Source organism: Mirounga angustirostris, unplaced genomic scaffold (assembly GCF_029215605.1).
Source record: "Mirounga angustirostris isolate CCGP_5_RB_7025 unplaced genomic scaffold, mMirAng1.0.hap1 SCAF_5, whole genome shotgun sequence".
NCBI classification, from domain to species: domain Eukaryota; kingdom Metazoa; phylum Chordata; class Mammalia; order Carnivora; family Phocidae; genus Mirounga; species Mirounga angustirostris.
Window position 1 is genome coordinate 84,092,722 of NW_026991713.1, and position 21,855 is coordinate 84,114,576.

At 37.0% G+C, this 21,855-nt stretch overlaps 1 protein-coding gene across 2 annotated transcripts in view; it reads left to right on the forward strand.

The window, feature by feature from the left end:
• Positions 1–21,855, forward strand: part of GYS2 (glycogen synthase 2) — a 69,172-nt gene that overhangs the window by 38,988 nt on the left and 8,329 nt on the right. For both annotated transcript variants that reach the window (XM_054507156.2, XM_045873776.3), the window contains exons 6-12: positions 1,603–1,720; positions 1,896–2,016; positions 4,560–4,666; positions 5,983–6,042; positions 7,000–7,078; positions 7,857–7,970; positions 15,868–15,994. In XM_054507156.2, the coding sequence (XP_054363131.1) occupies positions 1,603–1,720; positions 1,896–2,016; positions 4,560–4,666; positions 5,983–6,042; positions 7,000–7,078; positions 7,857–7,970; positions 15,868–15,994 (726 nt within the window). The remainder of the gene's footprint in view (positions 1–1,602; positions 1,721–1,895; positions 2,017–4,559; positions 4,667–5,982; positions 6,043–6,999; positions 7,079–7,856; positions 7,971–15,867; positions 15,995–21,855) is intronic.

A 21,855-nucleotide genomic window follows, 5' to 3' on the forward strand; every position in this document is an offset into this window, starting at 1 on the left:
CTATATCTTTTTGGATAAGACAGCTGACTGTCATAGTGGATAAAGGTATAGACCTCAGAGCCAGGCTGCCTTAGTTTTATTATTTTATTTTATTTTATTTTATTTTATTTTATTTTTTATTTATTTTAGAGAGAGAGTGCGGAGGCCGGGGTGGGGGGTGGAACAGCAGAGGGAGAGACAGAATCTCAAGCAGACTCTGAGCTGAGCATGGAGCCCGATGCATGCTCGATCTCATGACCCTGAGATCAAGACCTGAGCTGAAATCAAGAGTCCAAAGCTTAGCCAGCTGACCCATCCAGGCCCCCCCCAGGCTGGGTTAGTTTTAAATGCTACCTCTGTTACTTTGTAGTTACTTGATCTTGGGCAAATAACCTCTCTACAGGTCAGTTTCTTCACTTATAAAATGGGGATAGAAACATAAGTTACTTCATATGGTTTTATAAAAATTAAATTAGTATTTATCAAATACACTAGAGTCTAGAACAAAGTAAGTACTATATAATGTCATGGAAAGGGAAATACATTGTAAGGGGGGATTGTCTACTATCCTGATCACACTGTAGGAATTATTCACATGAGGGCTTTCACTAGAAACCTTGGCAACCTAAAATTGACTCTGCTGTGGAGTACAGAATTTGCCGAATTACTTAGGAAAAATTCAGAAGAACTGGCAGTTTGTTATTGTTGTTGTTTTTATGAGAAATGGCCAAGAAGTCTTTGTTGATTTTGTGGAACCATTTCAAAAGATAGCTTGTTAATTATAAAATATCCTTCAAAATGTTGGCATACTTATAATTCTAGCTCAAATCTCCATTGCAAAAATGTCCATTGCCATGTGTTAAATTTTTTTGACATAGCTTTTTTTTTTTAATTTCATTTGTTTTTGCTGCTACTAAATGCAGCAACCCATGTATTCAAGTCACTAGGTAGTTCCCGTCTTGAACCCTGAGGAGTCTCTATCTTGTCACAGACTAATAACTATTCTGGAAGACCAAAATGTCTTCCTGCTTGAGTAAAATCTTCTGGGAATTAGAAATAAAGGACTGCCTTTCCAATTTTCCAAATAGAACATTTCCCAAACGCTTGGCCAATTAAGATGCTAAGAGGTAGTTTCGTGCACAACATGGCTAAAGACACAACATGTGGAGGCAGGCTGCATGGATTCTACTCCTACTGATACTTGTGTTCTCCGACAGATTCCTTAACAACTCTGGGCCTCAGTTTCTGCCTCTGAAAATGCAGATAAGAACACCTACTCCATTGCTTCTTGCAAGGATTAAATGAATTACATCATAAAGTGTTTAGAGCATTCAGAGCAATAGTAAGCCATCAATAAATGAAAACTATAATAATCATTCTTAGTGCTTTTAATGAGATGTTTCATTTTACTAGTTAATGTTATTTTGGTCACACACTCCTAATTTCCTATTTCAAGAATTTATTGTGATGTTTTATGAATTTTCAGTTCTTTGATAGAAACTAGAAATGTTAAGGGACATCTAATTTTATATATTTAAACTATTTAAACACACTATTTTTCTACAATGGTACCCTCTCTCAAAAGAAGATTTTTGTGATGATTTTTTTTTATTGCTTTTCCAGATGTGGTTACTCCAAATGGCTTGAATGTTAAGAAATTTTCAGCGGTACATGAGTTTCAAAATCTACATGCCATGTACAAGGCCAGGATCCAAGATTTTGTTCGAGGTCATTTCTATGGGTATGCTCTTCTTTATTTAAAAAAATAAATAAATAACATGTGTCTTAGGGACCTATGGCATAGAGAAAACAAAATTGTTATAGTAAATGTTTATCTTTCCCAGCCCCCTTTGAACTATTTGTGTATTTTGTTGCTGTTGCCTTATTTCATTTGAAACTGTTTTGTTTTGTTTTAGTCATCTGGACTTTGACCTTGAAAAAACTTTGTTCCTTTTCATTGCTGGGAGATACGAGTTTTCAAACAAAGGAGCTGACATCTTCCTAGAAGCCTTATCCAGGCTAAATTTTCTGCTGAGGGTAAGAACGCTATAGAATGCCATGCAATACTTTTATAAGCGGACTTCCTTCTGTGGGAAGTAAAGAACTTTCTGGCTTCTTAAGAAGTATCCAGCAGATATGTGATTGTGAATACTTAAAATGACAACCTTATTCTGAAAATGGCTCCAGCTTTTCAATTTACATATTGGGATCACCACGTTGTTCACTTGTGTCTCTGTCTATGTTATCTGGTATTTTTTTAAGAGAGCCACAAGCTTATTGTGTTCTGTTTTAAGATGACATTATAACATTCCTTTCCCTGTCCCAAGAGTTAACCAGTTGAAAGATAAATATGAAGAAATCAAGCAAATGGAGAACAAAATTCGCCATTTTTAAAACCGATAAAGACTGAGGGGCACCTGGGTGGCTCAGTCGGTTGAGGTTCTGCCTTCGGCTCAGGTCATGATCCCTGACTCCTGGGATCGAACCCCTCCATCAGGCTCCCTGCTCAGCGGGGAGTCTGCTTCTCTCTCAGCCCCTCACCCCGCTCTCTCCCTCTCTCTCTCTCAAATAAATAAATAAAATCTAAAAAATAAAAAAAAATAATAAAACCAATAAAGACTGTAATGGAAGATGTGGCTTGGTATATGGCACCCATAGGCTTCCTGATATTGAACCTTGCTATTAGACCTAGCTAGCTCATCACATTGCTGTGCTCCCCCAACCAAAGAAGACCTTCAGAGGAGCCTCTACCACACAGCTGGCAACCAAGCAGTTGCTCTCTGTGCAAGGGGAAGACGCACACAAACACTATTCCCCTCCCTACTCGCCAGCCATGTCTCCTCCCCGAGATTAGTAAGAGTCTTGAACTGTGAAACCAGGAGGTGTCCCACCACATGGAAACAAGGAGGGGAAAGGAGGTTCCTGCTTCCATGTGGAATCAGTTTCTGCTCAGGAAGGTGGGACTTAACATAGGTTCCCAATTAAGCCAGCAATAAAATCTGTGCCAATAGAAAAAGCTATACAAAATGGTACTATGGAATAGCTAGTGATTGAAGTTATTGGCTTATATTCTAATCCTATCATGTAAAAGTATAGAATAAATAACAGTAAGCTACGGGAGACCAGTGTAGAATTTCAATCTTACTGAGATACCAAGACAACCTAAACTTTCACTGTTCTCCAGTTAATTTTTTTCCTTGGACATAGATTTATTTTTGCCTTAGAGCAGACATCACACCAAGTATACTAAAAGATTTACTGATACCACTTAATAAGGAAATAATACATTAATAAAAACCCAACTCTGTAAAATAGGACTGAAGACTACATAGATTATTCTTTAATAGGCAGGAATAATCTTATTCCATAATATTTCCTGGTATGTGTCTATTCAACAAGCTTTAAAGATGGACTCAAAGTTATATCAAACATATATCATGTTTAGGGACATTATTAATCAATTTATCTATATATTTATTAAATAGTCACTTTATCTTTAAGTATGAAGAAAAAGCCAATTGCTATTCTAGACATCAAAGATCATTACAATACTTGGAGAAATTAAAAGAAAGCATTCTCTTTCATATAGTACATTTATTCTTTCATAGCACATTGGCTACTCCTGGAGTGAGTTTCCTATTCTATGACTTCTGTAGATTTTTTTAACAGAATGTCAGACCCTTGAGGGGGCTATAAAGTATGCAGTGCCCACATTTAGGATATAGTCATTTCCAGAATGCACGAACATTCATATGTGCACGGTTTTAAGTGAGCTTATGCTTCCATTCTCACAGTGGTTTGGATATGTCATTTCCTTCTGAGATGTGCTAGGGAAGAGGAAAAGAAAACAGAGTCTAGGATCAAAAACACCAGTTTGAATCTCAGCCAATAACCTGTTATAGGATCTCAGACAAAATATTGAAACTCTCATGCCACTCTTTCAATTAGTCAAATGAAGAGAGTGGTATCTATTGTGCACGGTTTTTATGAGGATTGGATTAAATTATGCATTTAAAGTGTCCGGCACAGTGCCTGCCACACCAGAGGGGCTGAGCACATGCTTGTTCCTGTACTTTAGGACTAAAAAACCAAAATGCCGCATTATGGCAAGACATTTAACAGAAAAGTGTAAATCATCTATTTATGCAAATCAATGTGAATACACTAGAAAAAAATAGAATAAAACAAAACTAAATCCCCATAAACTTTCCAATCTGAAATTTTAAAGAGCTAATTTTGGCCTTGTAACATTAGCTCACATTCATGTGACTTTTTTTTAACCCCAGAAAAGCACCGTGATATCACTAGCAATTGCTATGTATTTTAGCTGCTTAAGGAAAATATTTTATGTCTGAATTTTCAAATTGTTAATCAACAGATCTTGACTGAAAGCCAGATTTAAATTAATAGTTCTGAGTTAAGCTTCAGAAAGGTGGGTTTAATTTCTCTGTGAATCATAAATAAGTATTCCTTTTATCTAAAGGTAATTTAAAACATTGTTTTTTTTAAGTTTAAGGTCCATCTGTTGATGTTTTCGTTTATCTTTGGTAGTTAACTTGTGTTTCCTAATCCCTCACTAGATGCATAAAAGTGACGTTACAGTGGTGGTGTTTTTCATCATGCCTGCCAAGACAAATAATTTCAATGTGGAAACGCTGAAAGGCCAGGCAGTGCGGAAACAGCTATGGTAATCTCATGTCTTGTGAATGTTCTCAATAAGTGTCAAGAGATGTTTTTAACATGCATAATTTCTGATATATCTCCTTCAGCTGTTTTTTCTTTAAGATTACTATAGCACAAGGGGTGCTTGGGTGGCTCAGTTGGTTAAGCTTCTGCCTTCAGCTCAGGTCATGATCCTGGGGTTCTGGGATCAACCCTCCACGGTGGGCTCCCTGCTCAGCAGGGAGTCTGCTTCTCCTTCTCCCTCTGACCCTCCCCCCTGTTCCTGCCCTCTCTTTCTCTCTCTCTCTCACAAACGAATAAATAAAAAATCTTTTTTAAAAAAAGATTATGTTAGCACAAATGCTACTGGGTTCTCTTCTCATAGGCTACTATGTCAGATTATGTAGTGCCTATCAAACTGTGTTACTATAAAAACTTTGGAATGAGCCACCATGGAAGGAAAAACCTCTGTGGAAATTTTTAAAGATGGGTTGAATTTATTTTTAATTTTATGGTGAAAATTTAAAAATGAATGCTGGGGCGCCTGGGTGGCTCAGTCGTTGAGCGTCTGCCTTCGGCTTGGGTCGTGATCCCGGGGTCCTGGGATCGAGCCCCGCATCCGGCTCCCTGCTCCACGGGAAGCCTGCTTCTCCCTCTCCCACTCCCCCTGCTTGTGTTCCCTCTCTCGCTCTCTCTCTGCCAAATAAATAAATAAAATCTTTTTAAAAAATTAAATAAAAAATTTTTTAAATTTCACGAAAGTGGTGCCTGGGTGGCTCAGTCGTTAAGCGTCTGCCTTCGGCTCAGGTCATGATCCCAGGGTCCTGGGATCGAGGCCCGCATCGGGCTCCCTGCTCAGCAGGAAGCCTGCTTCTCCCTCTCCCACTCCCCCTGCTTGTGTTCCCTCTCTCGCTGTCTCACTCTCTGTCAAATAAATAAATAAAATCTTTAAAAAAAAAAATGAATGCCAAAGTAAAGAGATTAGTATAATGACCCCCTCCATGCCCATAGCCCAGCTTCAACAATCACCAATGAATTCGCCATCTTGTTACATCTATACTTCCATCCACTGCCCTGCCCTGCCCTGCCCTCCACCCTCACCTGAAAATCATCAAGCAAAAAAATGTTGAGCTCTGTGGGCAGCTCGGGGTGTTCTGCTGCCTCAGCTCTGAAGGTTTGAACTCAAGCTAAATTGGCAACTAGGAAAAACAGTAGAAGAGGTTCCACAAAAGAGACCCGTAATTTCAAAGGATGCACTTGACAAAACATCAGCGTGGCCATGGCAAACAAAGATTTTAAATTGCGACACTGTTTAAATTATAAATCTTTCAATTCATACAGGGACATTGCACATTCTGTGAAGGAAAAATTTGGGAAGAAACTCTATGATGCATTGTTAAGGTAGGTGCTGGGAGTACATAACACTTCAACATTTTAGGGTTTCACTATTCGAATTCAACAACTTATACATTATCATGTATTTCTTTTGTTCCAAATATAAAGGAATTAGTAGCCTTTGAATTATATTATACTCATCATTATTAGTAGTAGTAATATTATATCATGGGAATGGGTTTTGTTTTATCCTTCATCTGATGAATACTTATAAATAGGTTGTACAAATGAGAACATATTCCCATATGCAAATAGGCTCTAATTCAATGGGACTCTCATTAAGAGTTAATATATCAATGTGAAACTGAGGGAGATTTCGTGAGATTTTTAAGTCAAAATATATATTAACTTTATATATTAAATACATATATTTACTTATATATTAAATTAAAATATTTATTAACATTAAGTAATGTTAAGTAACCTATATTTACTTAATGAATAATAAACATTTAAATACATAATAAAATAAATGAAATATATAAATTTATAAAATAAAAATCTAAATAATTAAATCAAATCAAAATATATTATAAAAGAATAAAAATATATATTAAATATATGAATTTTGTTAGAATATGAAGAGAAAGCTGTGTTGTCTCCTGACTGATGGTGGCAGGCATGCATCATTTCCTTTAACCAGTAAAAATATCAACTTATAGATGGACAGTTATGGCCACTTGTGAACGTAGTACTCAAGAGTAGGCAAAATATAATGGAAGTATCCTTCTGATGGTCAACAGTAATGCTTTAGAAATGAATTTTAACTTTCTTTTATGCTATCAAAATTGTTCTTTTATCAAACTTCTTCATGCTCTAGGAATTTGTCTATGAGTGTCATCAGGAAACCATGTTTGCTTTATATTTATTTTTAAAGTGCTTAGAACACTGTCTGACACCTAGGAAGCATTGAATCAGTGCCTGTTATTTTTATTTTTCTTATTAACATTGTTTTGCCCACAGAGGAGAAATTCCTGACATGGACAATATTTTGGATCGAGATGATGTAACAATTATGAAAAGAGCCATCTTTTCAACCCAGGTAATAAAGACAAGAGTGCCCAACACTTCCCAAGATTGTTAAAATCAATTTAGACCAATATTTTAATTTATTGGAATGGGCTAGTTTGGGAAATGTGTGAACCCAAAAGCTAGAAAAGTCTTTCTTATGCATTCACCTAAATGACAACTTGGCTTATTTTCTTTTTAGTGCTTTTCAGGGCTCCTTAAAAAAATTTCATGAAACTTATCTTGTAGCCACTTAAAAAATTCCTTTGGAACCAATATATCCATTTGAAAAACTCTGTATATTGCAATGACAACAAAATAGTCCCTAAAATTTTCGAAAAGCGTAGCATTTTGAGTCACGATCAAGAAAAGGTGAATGTTTCCCAGTTGAGTGGACTTACTGAAAAAAGGGAAGATAGGCATGCACCGACATCTTGTCATAACAGTGAGGCATCAGGCACCATCAGAGGACAGCTCTGCTAGAAGGATCCAGGAGAAGAGCTCATCTTAAGTCACAATTTCAGGACACCTTCATTCCAAATAGGTCCTAAGAGCAATCAAGAAGTCTAGGCCTTTCACGTAGTGGCTGCAGGTGAGAAACAAAAATATCATGTGTTCATAATATCCGAAGGAAGTTCTTCAAGCCATTATCCCTCTGAAACCCACACAAAACTTAGTCATCATCATTAGTGTCATCCAAAAGATGGAAGGCATGAAGGTTGGATGACATGTTGCCAATGACCTATTGTTGAAATTAGTCACACTTATTAATTCTTTCCACAATTGACATTTTCTTTCCTCTATGACTTCAGCGACAGTCTTTGCCTCCAGTGACCACTCACAATATGATTGATGACTCCACTGATCCCATCCTCAGCACCATTAGACGGATCGGACTTTTCAACAGCCGCACAGACAGAGTCAAGGTAGAATTAATTGTTTACACAAGGCACTTCAAAATGACATAGAATATACTTTTTCAGAATTTATTAGAAGTCTCCTGTATTTGTTTTGACGTGTTTCAGAACTATGTCAAATGATATTTCTAAAAAAAATTAATTCTGTTTGCTGTCTTGGGTAATTAAAATATAATGTCTGTTTTAGTATCATTCTTAACGTTGTACAATATTATCAGTAAGAATAGGGAAATTGCCTAATTTTTATGATACAAATGTATTCTAAGAATTACTTTAATTAGTGAATCTCTGAGATGAAAATGAATTGTCTTTGTTTCTTCCTGATAAAGTTCAACTTTAAGGGGATAATATGAGAAGCTTCCAGTTTCAGAGAATATGGCTAATGATATTTTTATGGAATTTTCTATAGACCAACTCATTCTTTTGATGCTTGAGTTTCTAAATGATTAAGTACAGTGTGAGTTTTTTAAATTAAGACCTGGTTTCTGCCACTGTGGAGCTTAGTCTCTCTGATGTGTACTGAGGGAGTACTATGTTCAGGCACAGTGCTAAGTGTGGGACACAATGTTGAACATGTAGACAGTTGCTTATCTCTACTCAATCCCATTCACCAATATTCAAGATCAGGTTGTCACAAGCTTTTACCAATCTTTTCAAAGGTCCCACTTTTTCTTCTTTTTTTCACCTTTAGCAGATGACTTGAGAATTCAATGTATAAACTCCTTCAGTGCCTCTCAAATATAGATTTTGACCTATTTTTACCTATTTACCTTTGGGTTCTGGGGATTGCTGTTGATCTCATTCCCTCCAACATTCTTGGGAAATTTACCCTGTTAACCCTCCCTTATACTGCAGGTTTACTAGCTCCTTCCCTTGCTGTCTACGAATATTCCTTAAATTTTCTCGCATTAGAAAGCAAACAAACTTTGCCTTAACCTGGTCTTCTCTTGATGTTTTTAAATGTTTTGGTCTTTTCTATTCTTCTCTGCAAAATCTCTTGGAAAAAAATAGTCTGTTTGTAAATTTATTCCTTATCTTGCATTCACTCCTTGATATAGGCATGAGTGGATGTGGTGGAGGGAGACAAGTTAGGGCCCTCCTGCCACAGGATAGGAGAGAGATGATTAGGGGCCCTTAGAAAGGCCATGCCGTAAGTGCTAGAGAGGACGGAATAATGGAAGAGGTGGTTGTATATAGAAAATATCATACTTCGTAATCAATGGTCATTGGGAGGGAAAAAGAGGGAGAAGGCAAAGATGATAGCCTTCTGGCTTCAGTATTTAGTCAATACTTTCTAAAAACTAAGGAAAGGCTTTATCAGAGTTGGCTTGAGGATTGCATCAAGAATTGAGCTCAGTTTTTGGTAGATCGTTTGAGTTATATGTGAGCTATTCAAGTTAAGATGTTTCATGGGTACTTAGAAAACAGGGCTTCATAAAGTGAGCTATCAGTGGAGGGGCAGCAGGGGATACCTGGGAATGATGACCCTGCCATGCTGCAAGACCAGGCTGAACGAGCAGAGAAAAAGTGTTGACCCAAGTAAACCTCAAGATTTAAGAGATTAGAGGAGGAAAAGTCAGTGCAAGAAAAGAGCAAGAATTAGAAGAGAAAAATATCTCAGAAATCAAGGCAGGAAAAATTTTCATGATAGTAGATAGCAACAGCTCATAGTACAGAATTAACTGATACAAGCTGTTTATAAAATGTTCCATGCAGTGTTATCCCATCCATTTTAAACATGTTCTACACACACACGTGTGAGTGTGTACATAGACACACACATATGTGTGTATATTTCCCTGTGCCATAGAATTATGGGTGACTTTTATTTTCTCATTTGTGTTTTTGCATTTCCAAAATTTTTACCCCTAGCACACATCACATTATAGGCAGGCTACAGATTTTTCCCTGGAAATGCAGGGATGTATCTCCCAAAGGCACACAATTGGATCAGCATGATCGGATCTGCAGGAACTTACCTCACTTCAGAGTGTATCAGCACTAATTTGACTTCATTTTCATGTAGTTTAGACCAGTTCTTCTCATTTTTTTTTTCCTCTTGGAAAGGAAATAGTGACAGAAAGAAAGCCTATTATTTTCCTGTTCTGTTTTACACAACTTTGTCACACTTAGGTTTAAACCTGTGGCTCTTCCTCTGAGGATCTGTCGGGTGCCTGGCACACGATATGTACAATAAATATAGACTGAACAGGGGATGTGGAGCCATGACTGTGGTTCATGCTTCCTTTGCTCTTGGGAAGACTGAGTCTGGAAGGTCCCCTGAAATTGGGAGCTCTGAACAAAGTATGCTTTGCTGATCTGTGTGTGTGTGTGTATATGTGCGTGTGTGTGTTTTAATATGATAACAGTGAAGCCATTTCTCAGGAAAGGACAAGTACATTATTTCCTAAGTATGTTAAACTTCATCCCTCTGTGTCTTTGCTGTTGTTATTCTTTCTGAAGTGCCCCTATCTCAGCCATTCTAACAGCTTCTTTGGGATCCAACCTAGAAGTCATCTCTTCCTTGTGTTTGTCCAACATGCATTCATCTACTCCAGACAGGGCAATCACTTTCTTATCTGCATTCTCAAGGTGCTTTATATCTGCTACAAATATAGGAATCATCACACTGAGTTATTTGTATGTTTAAAATATGTATGTCCATTCCTCCAGTGAGACTGTGAGTTCTTCGAGGCAGCGATCATGTCTCATATAAATTTTCTCACTTTCCATTCTCTGAGAAGCAGACACCAAGACAGGATTAGATGTGAAAACACTTATTGGTGAAAATACCTGTGCAGGATAGAGATTGAAAGTGAAAGCAGGCAGGGAGGGGTAGTCCGACACGGTGGAAAGAGGGGGAAGGAAGGATGAGGAGGGAAGACCCACAGACTGCAGGCCAGTTCTAAACACTTCTCAACCTTTTTTTTTTTTTTTACAGTAAGTCAAATGTTATTAACAAAAACTAGAATTAATAAAAATTAGCAAATGCATGAAAAATATACACACCTAGCAGCACAATGTAGTGACTCATAAAGGGAAAAAGCAGACCACTAACATGGGTGGTCAGCTAGGGGAAAGAAACACACACACACAGAAGCACGTGCACTTCTGTGTGTGCCAAAAAATTTAGTTTTCAACAGTACAATCAATCTATAGCTAACAACGATTCTGAATTATTTTCCAGTGCTTCCTTTCTTAATACAAAAGATGCCTCTGTGTATGTGGGGAGGGGTGATGAATTGTGGTTTACTGTGATTTATTTTAAATATATTAGCATTACCACACACATCATTTCCCTATATCTAAACCTTCCCTTTATATTTTACTTTCATGTGATTTGTTCACCTACCAAACAGTTTCATGTTTGTAGGCAGACGGGTGCCTTATTCGATGAGCAATTGCATGCGACAATTTTCATAGGGATTCCTATTAGTTGGAGTAGGGATTTTCCAAACAAAAGTTGCCCATTAAAAGAGTCACTGGTTGTGCAGAAATGAGTTGGCACTGGTACCCATCTCTGCCAGGTCTATAGGCTAGAGCAGCTGCTGTAGTTGCTCCAGAGGGGAAGTGGTTGGGGCTGTCAACCGGGATCCCTTATCTGCCTTTAAATCTCTGCCACTTACTCGATTTGCAAATTTACTTAATCTACCTCAGTCTTCTCATCTGTAAAATGGTGGCAAAATAGGCGCACACTCACAGAATTGTTGTGAGGCTTAAATAAGTAATAGATGCTCCAGTTAGTGCAGTATGTGGCACGTGGCAAGTGCGTGATAAATGTCAGCTCTTATCTGTACTTAGCCGGGTCCGTAGCAGATGATAGGTGCTCAGTAACTTTTAAAAGAGAGGTGTAAACAGAGTTTGATGAGAGTAGAAAATGGAGGATTTATCTCTGCCTGGAGAATTTGATAATGTTTTATAAAAGGATGACATGTTAGCTAGATCTGGACTGACGAGCAGGAGTTTATCATGCAGACAACAGTTCATCATACAGAGAGCCGGCAGAAGTAGATAAAAAGGCACAGAGATATAAAAGCACATAGCTTCTGTAGAGTGAATGGAGAAGGAAGTTTGTCTCATACAAATTATGTTTATATAGATAAACTCATGAACAGTTTGAGACTTTCATTGGTTATTATCATAAAGCAAACACACACACAAGAAGTAAAAGAATAGCCCCTTCATAGCAATATACTCTCAAAGCACTGAGATAAATTTTGGTCAACTCATAATGAGGTATTTTATTTATAAATAGTATCCTTTAAAAGCTTAACACTGACTCAGGCCCTGTGCTAATGTGAGTACTCATTTGATCACCTGCATATTTACAGAACTCTATACAGTGGTTCTTAACTCTCGGACAAGCGCTTTATATGAATGCAACCACTTGATTCAGGAAATGTTGCAGATTATTTTGAATTTGAATTTATCATCAGTTCTGCCTCGGCAGTGGGTGCAGTGAGAAAAACCTACAGTGCAGACTCCAGGTCTTGACCCTGTGCCAGTACTCTGTGAAAGTAAATTAACTGCCTGGGATCTTAATTCCCTCACAGGATAAATGTGGTTAGACGACTTTTTGGTTTTTATTTGTTTTTTCCCTACTGATCCAGCGCCTGCTGTGAGCCAGGTGCTTTGCTGGGGGCTTTTGTATACAGGATCTCATTTAATCCTCCCGGTAACCTTGAGCTGACCTCTAACATCCCTTCCTCCGCCCCAGGCCTCCATCATTGGCTGTTCAGGGCCCAGAGCAGCTGCGTTAGTATTTAGTTATGCTGTCATTCTGTTTGGCTGGAAACAAAAGAAATGAGCCATGATATTTTCATGTTCCAAAATGGGCTTTGGAGAGTACAGATTTTCCCAGGCTCGGAAATGCCAAAGTAGGACAATGAGTTTTGAATCCCTGTTTGCTGATATTTGCCAGGAGTACAGTGGTCTGCTGATTTGATGATTGTCTGGACACAGGATCTGCGTCTGTCTCTTTTCCTTGTGCAGGACTTTGCACATGATAAAGACTCAAATCATGTTCTGTGGAGGAAAATGTTTTATCTATTTTTATTTTGGGCTTTGTGATTGTGATTGAATGAACTATCATTTTTAGGTATTACTTTTGGATATTTTACCATTCTATTGCTTAAGTTTAACCTAGGTCCTATTTGTAGATCTCCTGACATGGAACTAATGTATATAATTTATTTATAATATTTATAATTTTTCTTTTTTTTTAAAGATTTTATTTATTTCTTTGAGAGAGAGAGTGAGAGAGAGAGAGAGCACAAGAGGGGGGAGCGGGAGAGGGAGAAGCAGACTCCCCGCTGAGCAGGTAGCCCGATGCGGGACTCGATCCTGGGACTCCAGGATCATGACCTGAGCCAAAGGCAGTCGCTTAACCAACTGAGCCACCCAGGCGCCCTATAATTTATTTCTAAAATTAGAGTAATGAGAATGTCATGATGTTGCTAGGATTAAATGAAATAATATATGAGAACAGTATTTATAATACATAAAGTATGATACAACTGTTATCATTGTTGTTATATATCCAAATTAGGGTTTTTCTTCAAAGTAATCTCTTTGGAAAGATATACACTTATTCTTTTATTATATATGTTATATTATGTTTATATACATATAAATAATATATATTTATATGTATATTATATGGCATATACTATATAATATATAATAATGTGTTATATATTATGGCATATAATACATAATATATACAGTATAAATATATACTATATATCATATATTATGTATGTTATATATGTATGTATATGATGTATATTATTTATATGTGTACAATATAAATACTATATAGTATATACTATATATCTATACATACATATATATAATCCAAATGCTTTTAAATCAGATTTTATTTATATTTAATAACTACTTAACTATGGGGGAGAGGCTGACAAATTACCTAATAATGGTTCAAGAAAAACTTCAATAAATAGGAGAAATTGGAGAATTCTTCCATCCGGGTGACCACTTAAGTAGCTGTTCTAATCACACCTTCCCAATGATAGCCATTCTCTCTCTCTCGTCTCTGCCTTCACATAACATTACCAGCAGTGTAGTCCCAGTACCAGCTCATACCAGTGCACGAGAACCAATTGCTAAATTCTCAGAAGTTTTAAAAATAGCTATTTTTTAAAAATTAAATTATATCAACTTAAAATATAAATCAGTTATATTAAAATGAAAGGTAATGCTGAAACTCATCACATCCTAATCGTTTACTACATTTTACGATGATCTATGCACTTGACGCTATTTATGGCTATTGTACCCATCGATGGTGGAAATATTCTATAATGGTGTGCTACTGCCTTTCCCATCTCCAGTTCAGTGACATCACATTGGTAGCTTGAAACCGACCATAGCGGGAGTATCTAGAGAGTGAAAATAGGTGAACACTACGCGTCATGGCTTGATTAATTGTGTATCGATTGTCTAGACTTAAGAAGGTGGTAGAGAAATATGAACAATACAGATTAAACTTAGAAGGGTTGTGTCTAGAGTCATTACACAAAATTGTGAGTGGCATAAAAATATGAGGAAATATTTTTTCCATGTTCAAAAGCTAATATCCAACTCAGGAAAGAAGTCACTTACGTCACTGATGAACCTTTGAAGTTCTGATGTATATCTCTGAATGGATCAACATTTACATCATAACTACATTCAGTCCTCAGTTGAAACCATAAGTTGGTTCTGAATACAGGATTTTAGCAAAAGTCAACAAAAGCATGTGGGTGTATTTAACCGCCTAGAATTTATAATAAGGAGGGTATTACACATATTTTATTAGACTTCATTCTTTAGAGAAGTTTTAGGTTCATAGCAAAGTTGAGCAGAAAGTACAGAGAGTTCCCACATACCCCTGCCCGCACTGCCTCCCCCACTGTCCACATATCACACCAGGATCTTATATTTGTTACAATTGATGAACCTACATTGATACATTATTATCCACCAAGATTCAGTTTACATGAAGTTATGCTCTTGGTGCTTTACCTTCTGTGACTTTTGATGAATGTATAATGACATGTATCCATCATTACAAAATCATACAGAATAATTTCACTGCCCTAATATTCTTTTGTACTCTGCTTAGTCAACCCTGCCCTCATCCAAGCACTGATCTTTTTTCTGGCTTCATAGTTCTGCCTTTTCCAGAATATCATATAGTTGGAATCATATAGTGTGTGGCCTTTCAGATTGGCTTTTTTCACTTAGTAATGTACATTTAATTTTTTTTCCATGTCTTTTCATGGCTTGATAGCTCATTTCTCCTTAGCACTGAATAATATTCCATTGTCTGGACAGTTTATTTATTTATTCATCTATTAAAGGTTATCTTGATTGCTCCCCAGTTTTATCAATTATGAATAAAGCTGATACAAACATCTGTGTGCAGGTTTTTGTGTGTACATTTTTTATTATTTGGAAATTGTATGCTATACATTCTTTATATCAATAAAATGTATAGTAAACTTATGTACAAATATATACTTATATTTTGGTTTTTCATTCTTAAACATGTACCAGAACACCACTGCCATCATAAATACTTTGGCTTTTATTCTGAGTGAAATGGGAAGCCAGTGAAGGATTTTGAGCACGGGAGTACCTGGCACTTTTAAATCTTCACTCTAGTTGTACTGAGTAGAGACCTTGCAGAATAGAAGCAGGGATCTAGGTTAGGAGGTGATTACCTCCAGGTAAGAGAGGATAGTAACTTGGATGAAGGTTTCTAGTCTGATCTAATCTAGATGAGATTCCTTGTACATCTCTAGAATCTAGAACACAAGGCTTCTACAGTATCAAAATACCGAAATGTAGGAGATTTTTGCTTTAATTTCTTTTTTTTCTCATTAGAATTTTCCTTTTTTAGGTAATTTTGCACCCAGAGTTTCTATCCTCCACCAGCCCCTTATTACCCATGGATTATGAAGAGTTTGTCCGAGGTTGTCATCTTGGAGTATTTCCATCATACTATGAACCGTGGGGTTATACTCCAGGTATGTGGCATGTATAGATTGTGGAATGTTTTAAATTTTATTAATCTATTATTTTATGCACATGGATATAATATTCAAAGCTGATATGTAATTTCTACTAAGGTTAAATTATAATAATATACTGTATTACAAAGAAAAAGAAGGTGTTATAAAGATTACGTATTATTGAGTTATCTCTACCAGTCCCAACTATTCATATAAAGGAGAAATTGAGTGCAAGTAGGTTTAAGATGAGAAACAATGGTCCAGCAAAAGTGTTCTCTAAAACATATTTCAGAATTTTTTTAAATTAATGGATGTACTTAATTTTTAATAGGTAACACATTCACATAGTTAAGGAAACAAAGAGTATAAGAAGGTATACAGTGAAAAGTCTTCTTCACACCCTTGTCACTCAAAAAAGAGGTACTTTTAAGATAAAATGTCAGTTCGGTGATAGGTATTATGACCCTGACATCATTCCATTCAGATCCTCCACCTTTTCATCTGCCTTTTTTTTCCCTCCCTGATGGTGGATTCCCAGATGCACTACCTATTTTTCTTTTTTTCCCCTATGAGCATGTTTGTCATTGGTATCAAGAGCTATCAATTTGTATTTGTACTGAAATGCTTAATTAAAAAGGAAACAAATACTTTAAATAAATGCCAATGGAAAGTATATAATACTAACTTTTCCATCTCATATTAGTAATCGGAGATTTTCCTCTTTATTTAAATATAATTCCATTCATAATTTTAAAAGAAAAGGTTCAGAAAACATTTTTATGCATAATTAATAAATTTTGCTTTCTGATCTCAATGTCATCATTGTCCAACCAAGGGGTGGCATCGGTCAAGGTTAGGGAGATCATGGTTGGATTATGAAGAGGAAGAATTTTTCTAATCTTTGTTTTCTGATCCCAGAATTTCAATATAGAATTTTAAATTCTATATAAGTAGTATCTACTGATGAATCACAGACCTGTACCTCTGAAACAAATAATACATTATGTATTAAAAAAAATTCTATATAAGTAGTATCTTTACATAAGGAGCAACATGAAATCTCTGCCTCTTTTGACATAAGGTCCTACTCTATCATTCTAGGTTCCACCAAGAATAATTTGCCAGCAGCTGTAAAAATATTAAAACCTCTGGGGAAAATAGATAAAATATTATCTCCCCTTGAAACGTGACATAGAAAAGCTATTGATCTAACTCTTCCAGCTATCTCTTTTGTAGTTCTAAAAATTGTTATGGGTATCAGTTGTCACTTTTATAAAGATGGTGTCTTCTTACTTATGAAATACCCACATATTATCTGAAATTGTTTATAATTGAGTATCTATCTTTTAAGATACATAAAATGCATATTTCACTGATGAACTTAACATTTTGTTATTGACTTTTGTTGCTATTATTTCTAGTAAGTAACATAATTTATTATCAAGGAAGTTTCAAAAATAGAGAAGCACAAAACCAAAGTCTGAGTGAACTGAGGGATGTGGGAAATCCTTTACATTGGGTAAAGAGAATGTTCTATAACTTACAGCAGACTTTCCACCAAACATCATTTTATAGGACAAAGATAAACTTAACCCAAAATGATAGAGGAGATACATCTAGTATTTTAAGATAAAGATCAGCAAAACTATTATAAAAGATAAGTAGATGGAAAAAGAAGTTTGAGAATGAGTCATTCTCTGTTTTGAACTAACCAAAGGAAATTGGTCACTCCTCACCTAACCTGTAGTTACAAAAATAACAAGACCCCTAGTGGTTTAAGTTTGGTGTTGGCATATTAGATAATTCTGATTTTTTAAAAATAACTCTTTATTTGATACTAGGTTTAACACACTCCAGAAAATATTCATTTAAGGCTGTGTTTCGAGAAAATCCAATGATTATAAGTGCTTATTCCATTAAATTCATTCAATGAAAATTTGCAGAGATTATGGGTACCTAGCACTTCATTACATGTATTTTAATGAGTATTTAATAAAAATAAGGTTCTGTGAACTTCCATGGAATTGTAGGCAAAATTCTTTATACATATATGAGTAAGAATTTTTCTGGGGATGAGTTCCAGGTTTTCATTAGATTCTCATATGGGTCAAGAATCCCTGTCCCATTTTCTCCTCCACCACTCCCTCTAAAAATTAGGAAACCACATCTCTCTTGAGATAAACCACGAGGCAATACTTGCAGAGCAGAAGAAAAGGCCACTGTCTAAACTGCATTACTTCTTTCTTTTTTAAATTTTATTTTATTATGTTAATCACCATACATTACATCATTAGTTTTTGATGTAGTGTTCCATGATCCATTGTTTGCATACAACACCCAGTGCTCCATTCAATACGTACCCCCCCTTATTACCCATCACCAGACCAACCCATCCCCCCAACCCCCTCCCCGCTAGAACCCTCAGTTTGTTTCTCAGAGTCCATAGTCTCTCATGGTTCATCTCTACCTCCGATCTTCCCCCCTTCATTTTTCCCTTCCTACTATCTTATTTTTTTTAACATATAATGTATTATTTGTTTCAGAGGTACAGGTCTGTGATTCATCAGTCTTACACAATTCACAGCGCTCACCATAGCACATACCCTCCCCAATGTCTATCACACAGCCACTCCATCCCTCCCACCCCCCACCACTCCAGCCACCCTCAGTTTGTTTCCTGAGATTAAGAATTCCTCATATCAGTGAGGTCATATGATACATGTCTTTCTCTGATTGACTTATTTCACTCACCGTAACACCCTCCAGTTCCATCCACGTCGTTGCAAATGGCAAGATCTCATTCCTTTTGATGGCTGCATAATATTCCATTGTATATATACACCACATCTTCTTTATCCATTCATCTGTCGATGGATATCTTGGCTCTTTCCATAGTTTGGCTATTGTGGACATTGCTGCTATAAACATTGGGGTGCACATACCCCTTCAGATCACTACATTTGTATCTTTGGAGTAAATACCCAGTAGTGCAATTGCTGGGTCGTATGGTAGCTCTATTTTCACCTTTTTGAGGAACCTCTATACTGTTTTCCGGAGTGGCTGCACCAGCTTGCATTCCTACCAACAGTGTAGGAGGGTTCCCCTTTCTCCGCATCCCTCCAATATCTGTCATTTCCTGACTTGTTAATTTTAGCCATTCTGACTGGTGTGAGGTGGTATCTCATTGAGATTTGGATTTTGATTTCCCTGATGCTGAGCGATGTTGAGCACTTTTTCATGTGTCTGTTAGCCATTTGGATGTCTTCTTTGGAAAAATGTCTGTTCATATCTTCTGCCTGTTTCTTGATTGGATCATTTGTTCTTTGGGTGTTGAGTTTGATAAGTTCTTTATAGATTCTGGATACTTTATCCAATATGTCATTTGCAAATATCTTCTCCCATTCTTTCGGTTGTCTTTTGGTTTTGTTGACTGTTTCCTTTGCTGTGCAAAAGCTTTTTGTCTTGATGAAGTCCCAACAGTTCATTTTTGCCATGCTTCCCTTGCCTTCGGAGATGTTTCTAGAAAGAAGTTGCTGCAGCTGAGGTTGAGAGGTTGCTGCCTGTGTTCTCAAGGATTTTGATGGATTCCTGTCTTACATTTAGGTCTTTCATCCATTTGAGTCTATTTTTGTGTAAGGAAATGGTCCAGTTTCATTCTTCTGCATGTGGCTGTCCAATTTTCCCAACACCACTTTCCCAACACCGTTTGTTGAAGAGACTTTTTTCCATTGGGCATTCTTTCCTGCTTTGTAGAAGATTAGTTGACCATAGAGTTGAGGGTCCATTTCTGGGCTCTCCATTCTGTTCCATTGATCTACGTGTCTGTTTTTGTGCCAGTACCATACTGTCTTGATGATGACAGCTTTGTAATAGAGCTGGAAGTCCGGAATTGTGATGCCGCTAGCTTTGCTTTTCTTTTTCAACATTCCTCTGGCTTTCGGGGTCTTTTCTGGTTCCATACAAATTTTAGGATTATTTGTTCCATTTCTTTGAAAAAAGCGGATGGCATTTTGATAGGGATTGCATTAAATGTGTAGGTTGCTCTAGGTAGCATTGACATCTTCACAATATTTGTTCTTCCAATCCATGAACAAGGAATGTTTTTCCATTTCTTTGTGTCTTCCTCAATTTCTTTCATGAGGATTTTATAGTTTTCTGAGTACAGATTCTTCGCCTCTTTGGTTAGATTTAGTCCTAGGTATTTTATAGCTTTGGGTGCAGTTGTAAATGGGATGGACTCCTTAATTTCTCTTTCTTCTGTCTTGTTGTTGGTGTATAGGAATGCCACTGATTTCTGTGCATTGATTTTATAGCCTGCCATTTTACTGAATTCCTGTAATGAGTTGTAGCAGTTTTGGGGTGGAGTCTTTGGGTTTTCCACATAAAGTATCAAATCATCTGCAAAGAGTGAGAGTTTGACTTCTTCTTTGCCAATTTGGATGCCTTTTATTTCTTTTTGTTGTCTGATTGCTGTGGTTAGGACTTCTAGTACTATGTTGAATAGCAGTGGTGATAGTGGACATCCCTGCCATGTTCCTGACCTTAGGGGGAAAGCTCTCAGTTTTTCCCCATTGAGAATGATATTCGCTGTGGGTTTTTCATAGATGGCTTTTATGACATTGAGGTATGTACCCTCTATCCCTACACTCTGAAGAGTTTTAATCAAGAAAGGATGCTGTACTTTGTTAAATGCTTTTTCTGCATCTATTGAGAGGATCATATGGTTCTTGTTCTTTCTTTTATTAATGTATTGTATCACGTTGATTGATTTGCAGATGTTGAACCAACCTTGCAGCCCAGGGATAAATCCCACTTGGTTGTGGTGAATAATCCTTTTAATGTACTGTTGGATCCTATTAGCTAATATTTTGGTGAGAATTTTTGCATCCATGTTCATCAGGGATATTGGTCTGTAATTCTCTTTTTTAATAGGGTCTTTGTCTGGTTTTGGGATCAAGGTAATGGTGGCCTCATACAATGAGTTTGGAAGTTTTCCTTCCTTTTCTATTTTTTGGAACAGTTTCAGAACAGCTGGAGAAATAAACTGCATTACTTCTTGATTAGTGGGGAAATCTTTATTTTTAACCCACCCCTACTAGCCAACCAAGATTAATTCCATCATCAAATATAAATTCCTTGTTAAAAATGCAGACATTCTTGTGAGCGGTAATACTTCTTAAAAGAAACATATCCACTATTTTATGAAAAAGAGGTTTTGACTGGCGGGGGGGGGGAGAAGATGGGGGAGGGTATGGGTACAATGGGCACTTGGGGAAGTGGAGGGATTTGTGGCAAGGGAGATTAATACGACGGGAGGAGTTGCTCATGTCCCAAACCCACAAACTCACCAGACTTAGAGACACAGCTTAGAATGGAGCAAAAAACAAAACCAGCCAGAATGAGAGAGACAGAGTAGAGTAGCAGTTCCAAACAGGAGCCCTGGAGCCGGGCACCAGGCTTCAAATCCCACCTCTACCCCATTCCCTGCCTTTGTGACATTGGGCAAATTATCTAACTTCTCTGTGCCTCAATTTCTTCATCTGTAAGATGGAGATAATGTCAGTCTTTTTTTAAGATTTTATTTATTTGCGAGAGAGACAATGAGAGACAGAAAGCATGAGAGGGAGGAGGGTCAGAGGGAGAAGCAGACTCCCTACTGAGCAGGGAGCCCGATGCGGGACTCGATCCCGGGACTCCAGGATCACGACCTGAGCCGAAGGCAGTCGCTTAACCAACTGAGCCACCCAGGTGCCCCGATAATGTCAGTCTTACTTCACGTGGTCGTTGAGAAGATTAAATGAGTTAATACATGTAAAGAGCTTAGTACTGTACCTGATACAAAATAAATATCGCTATTACTAGGCCAGCTTGGGCTT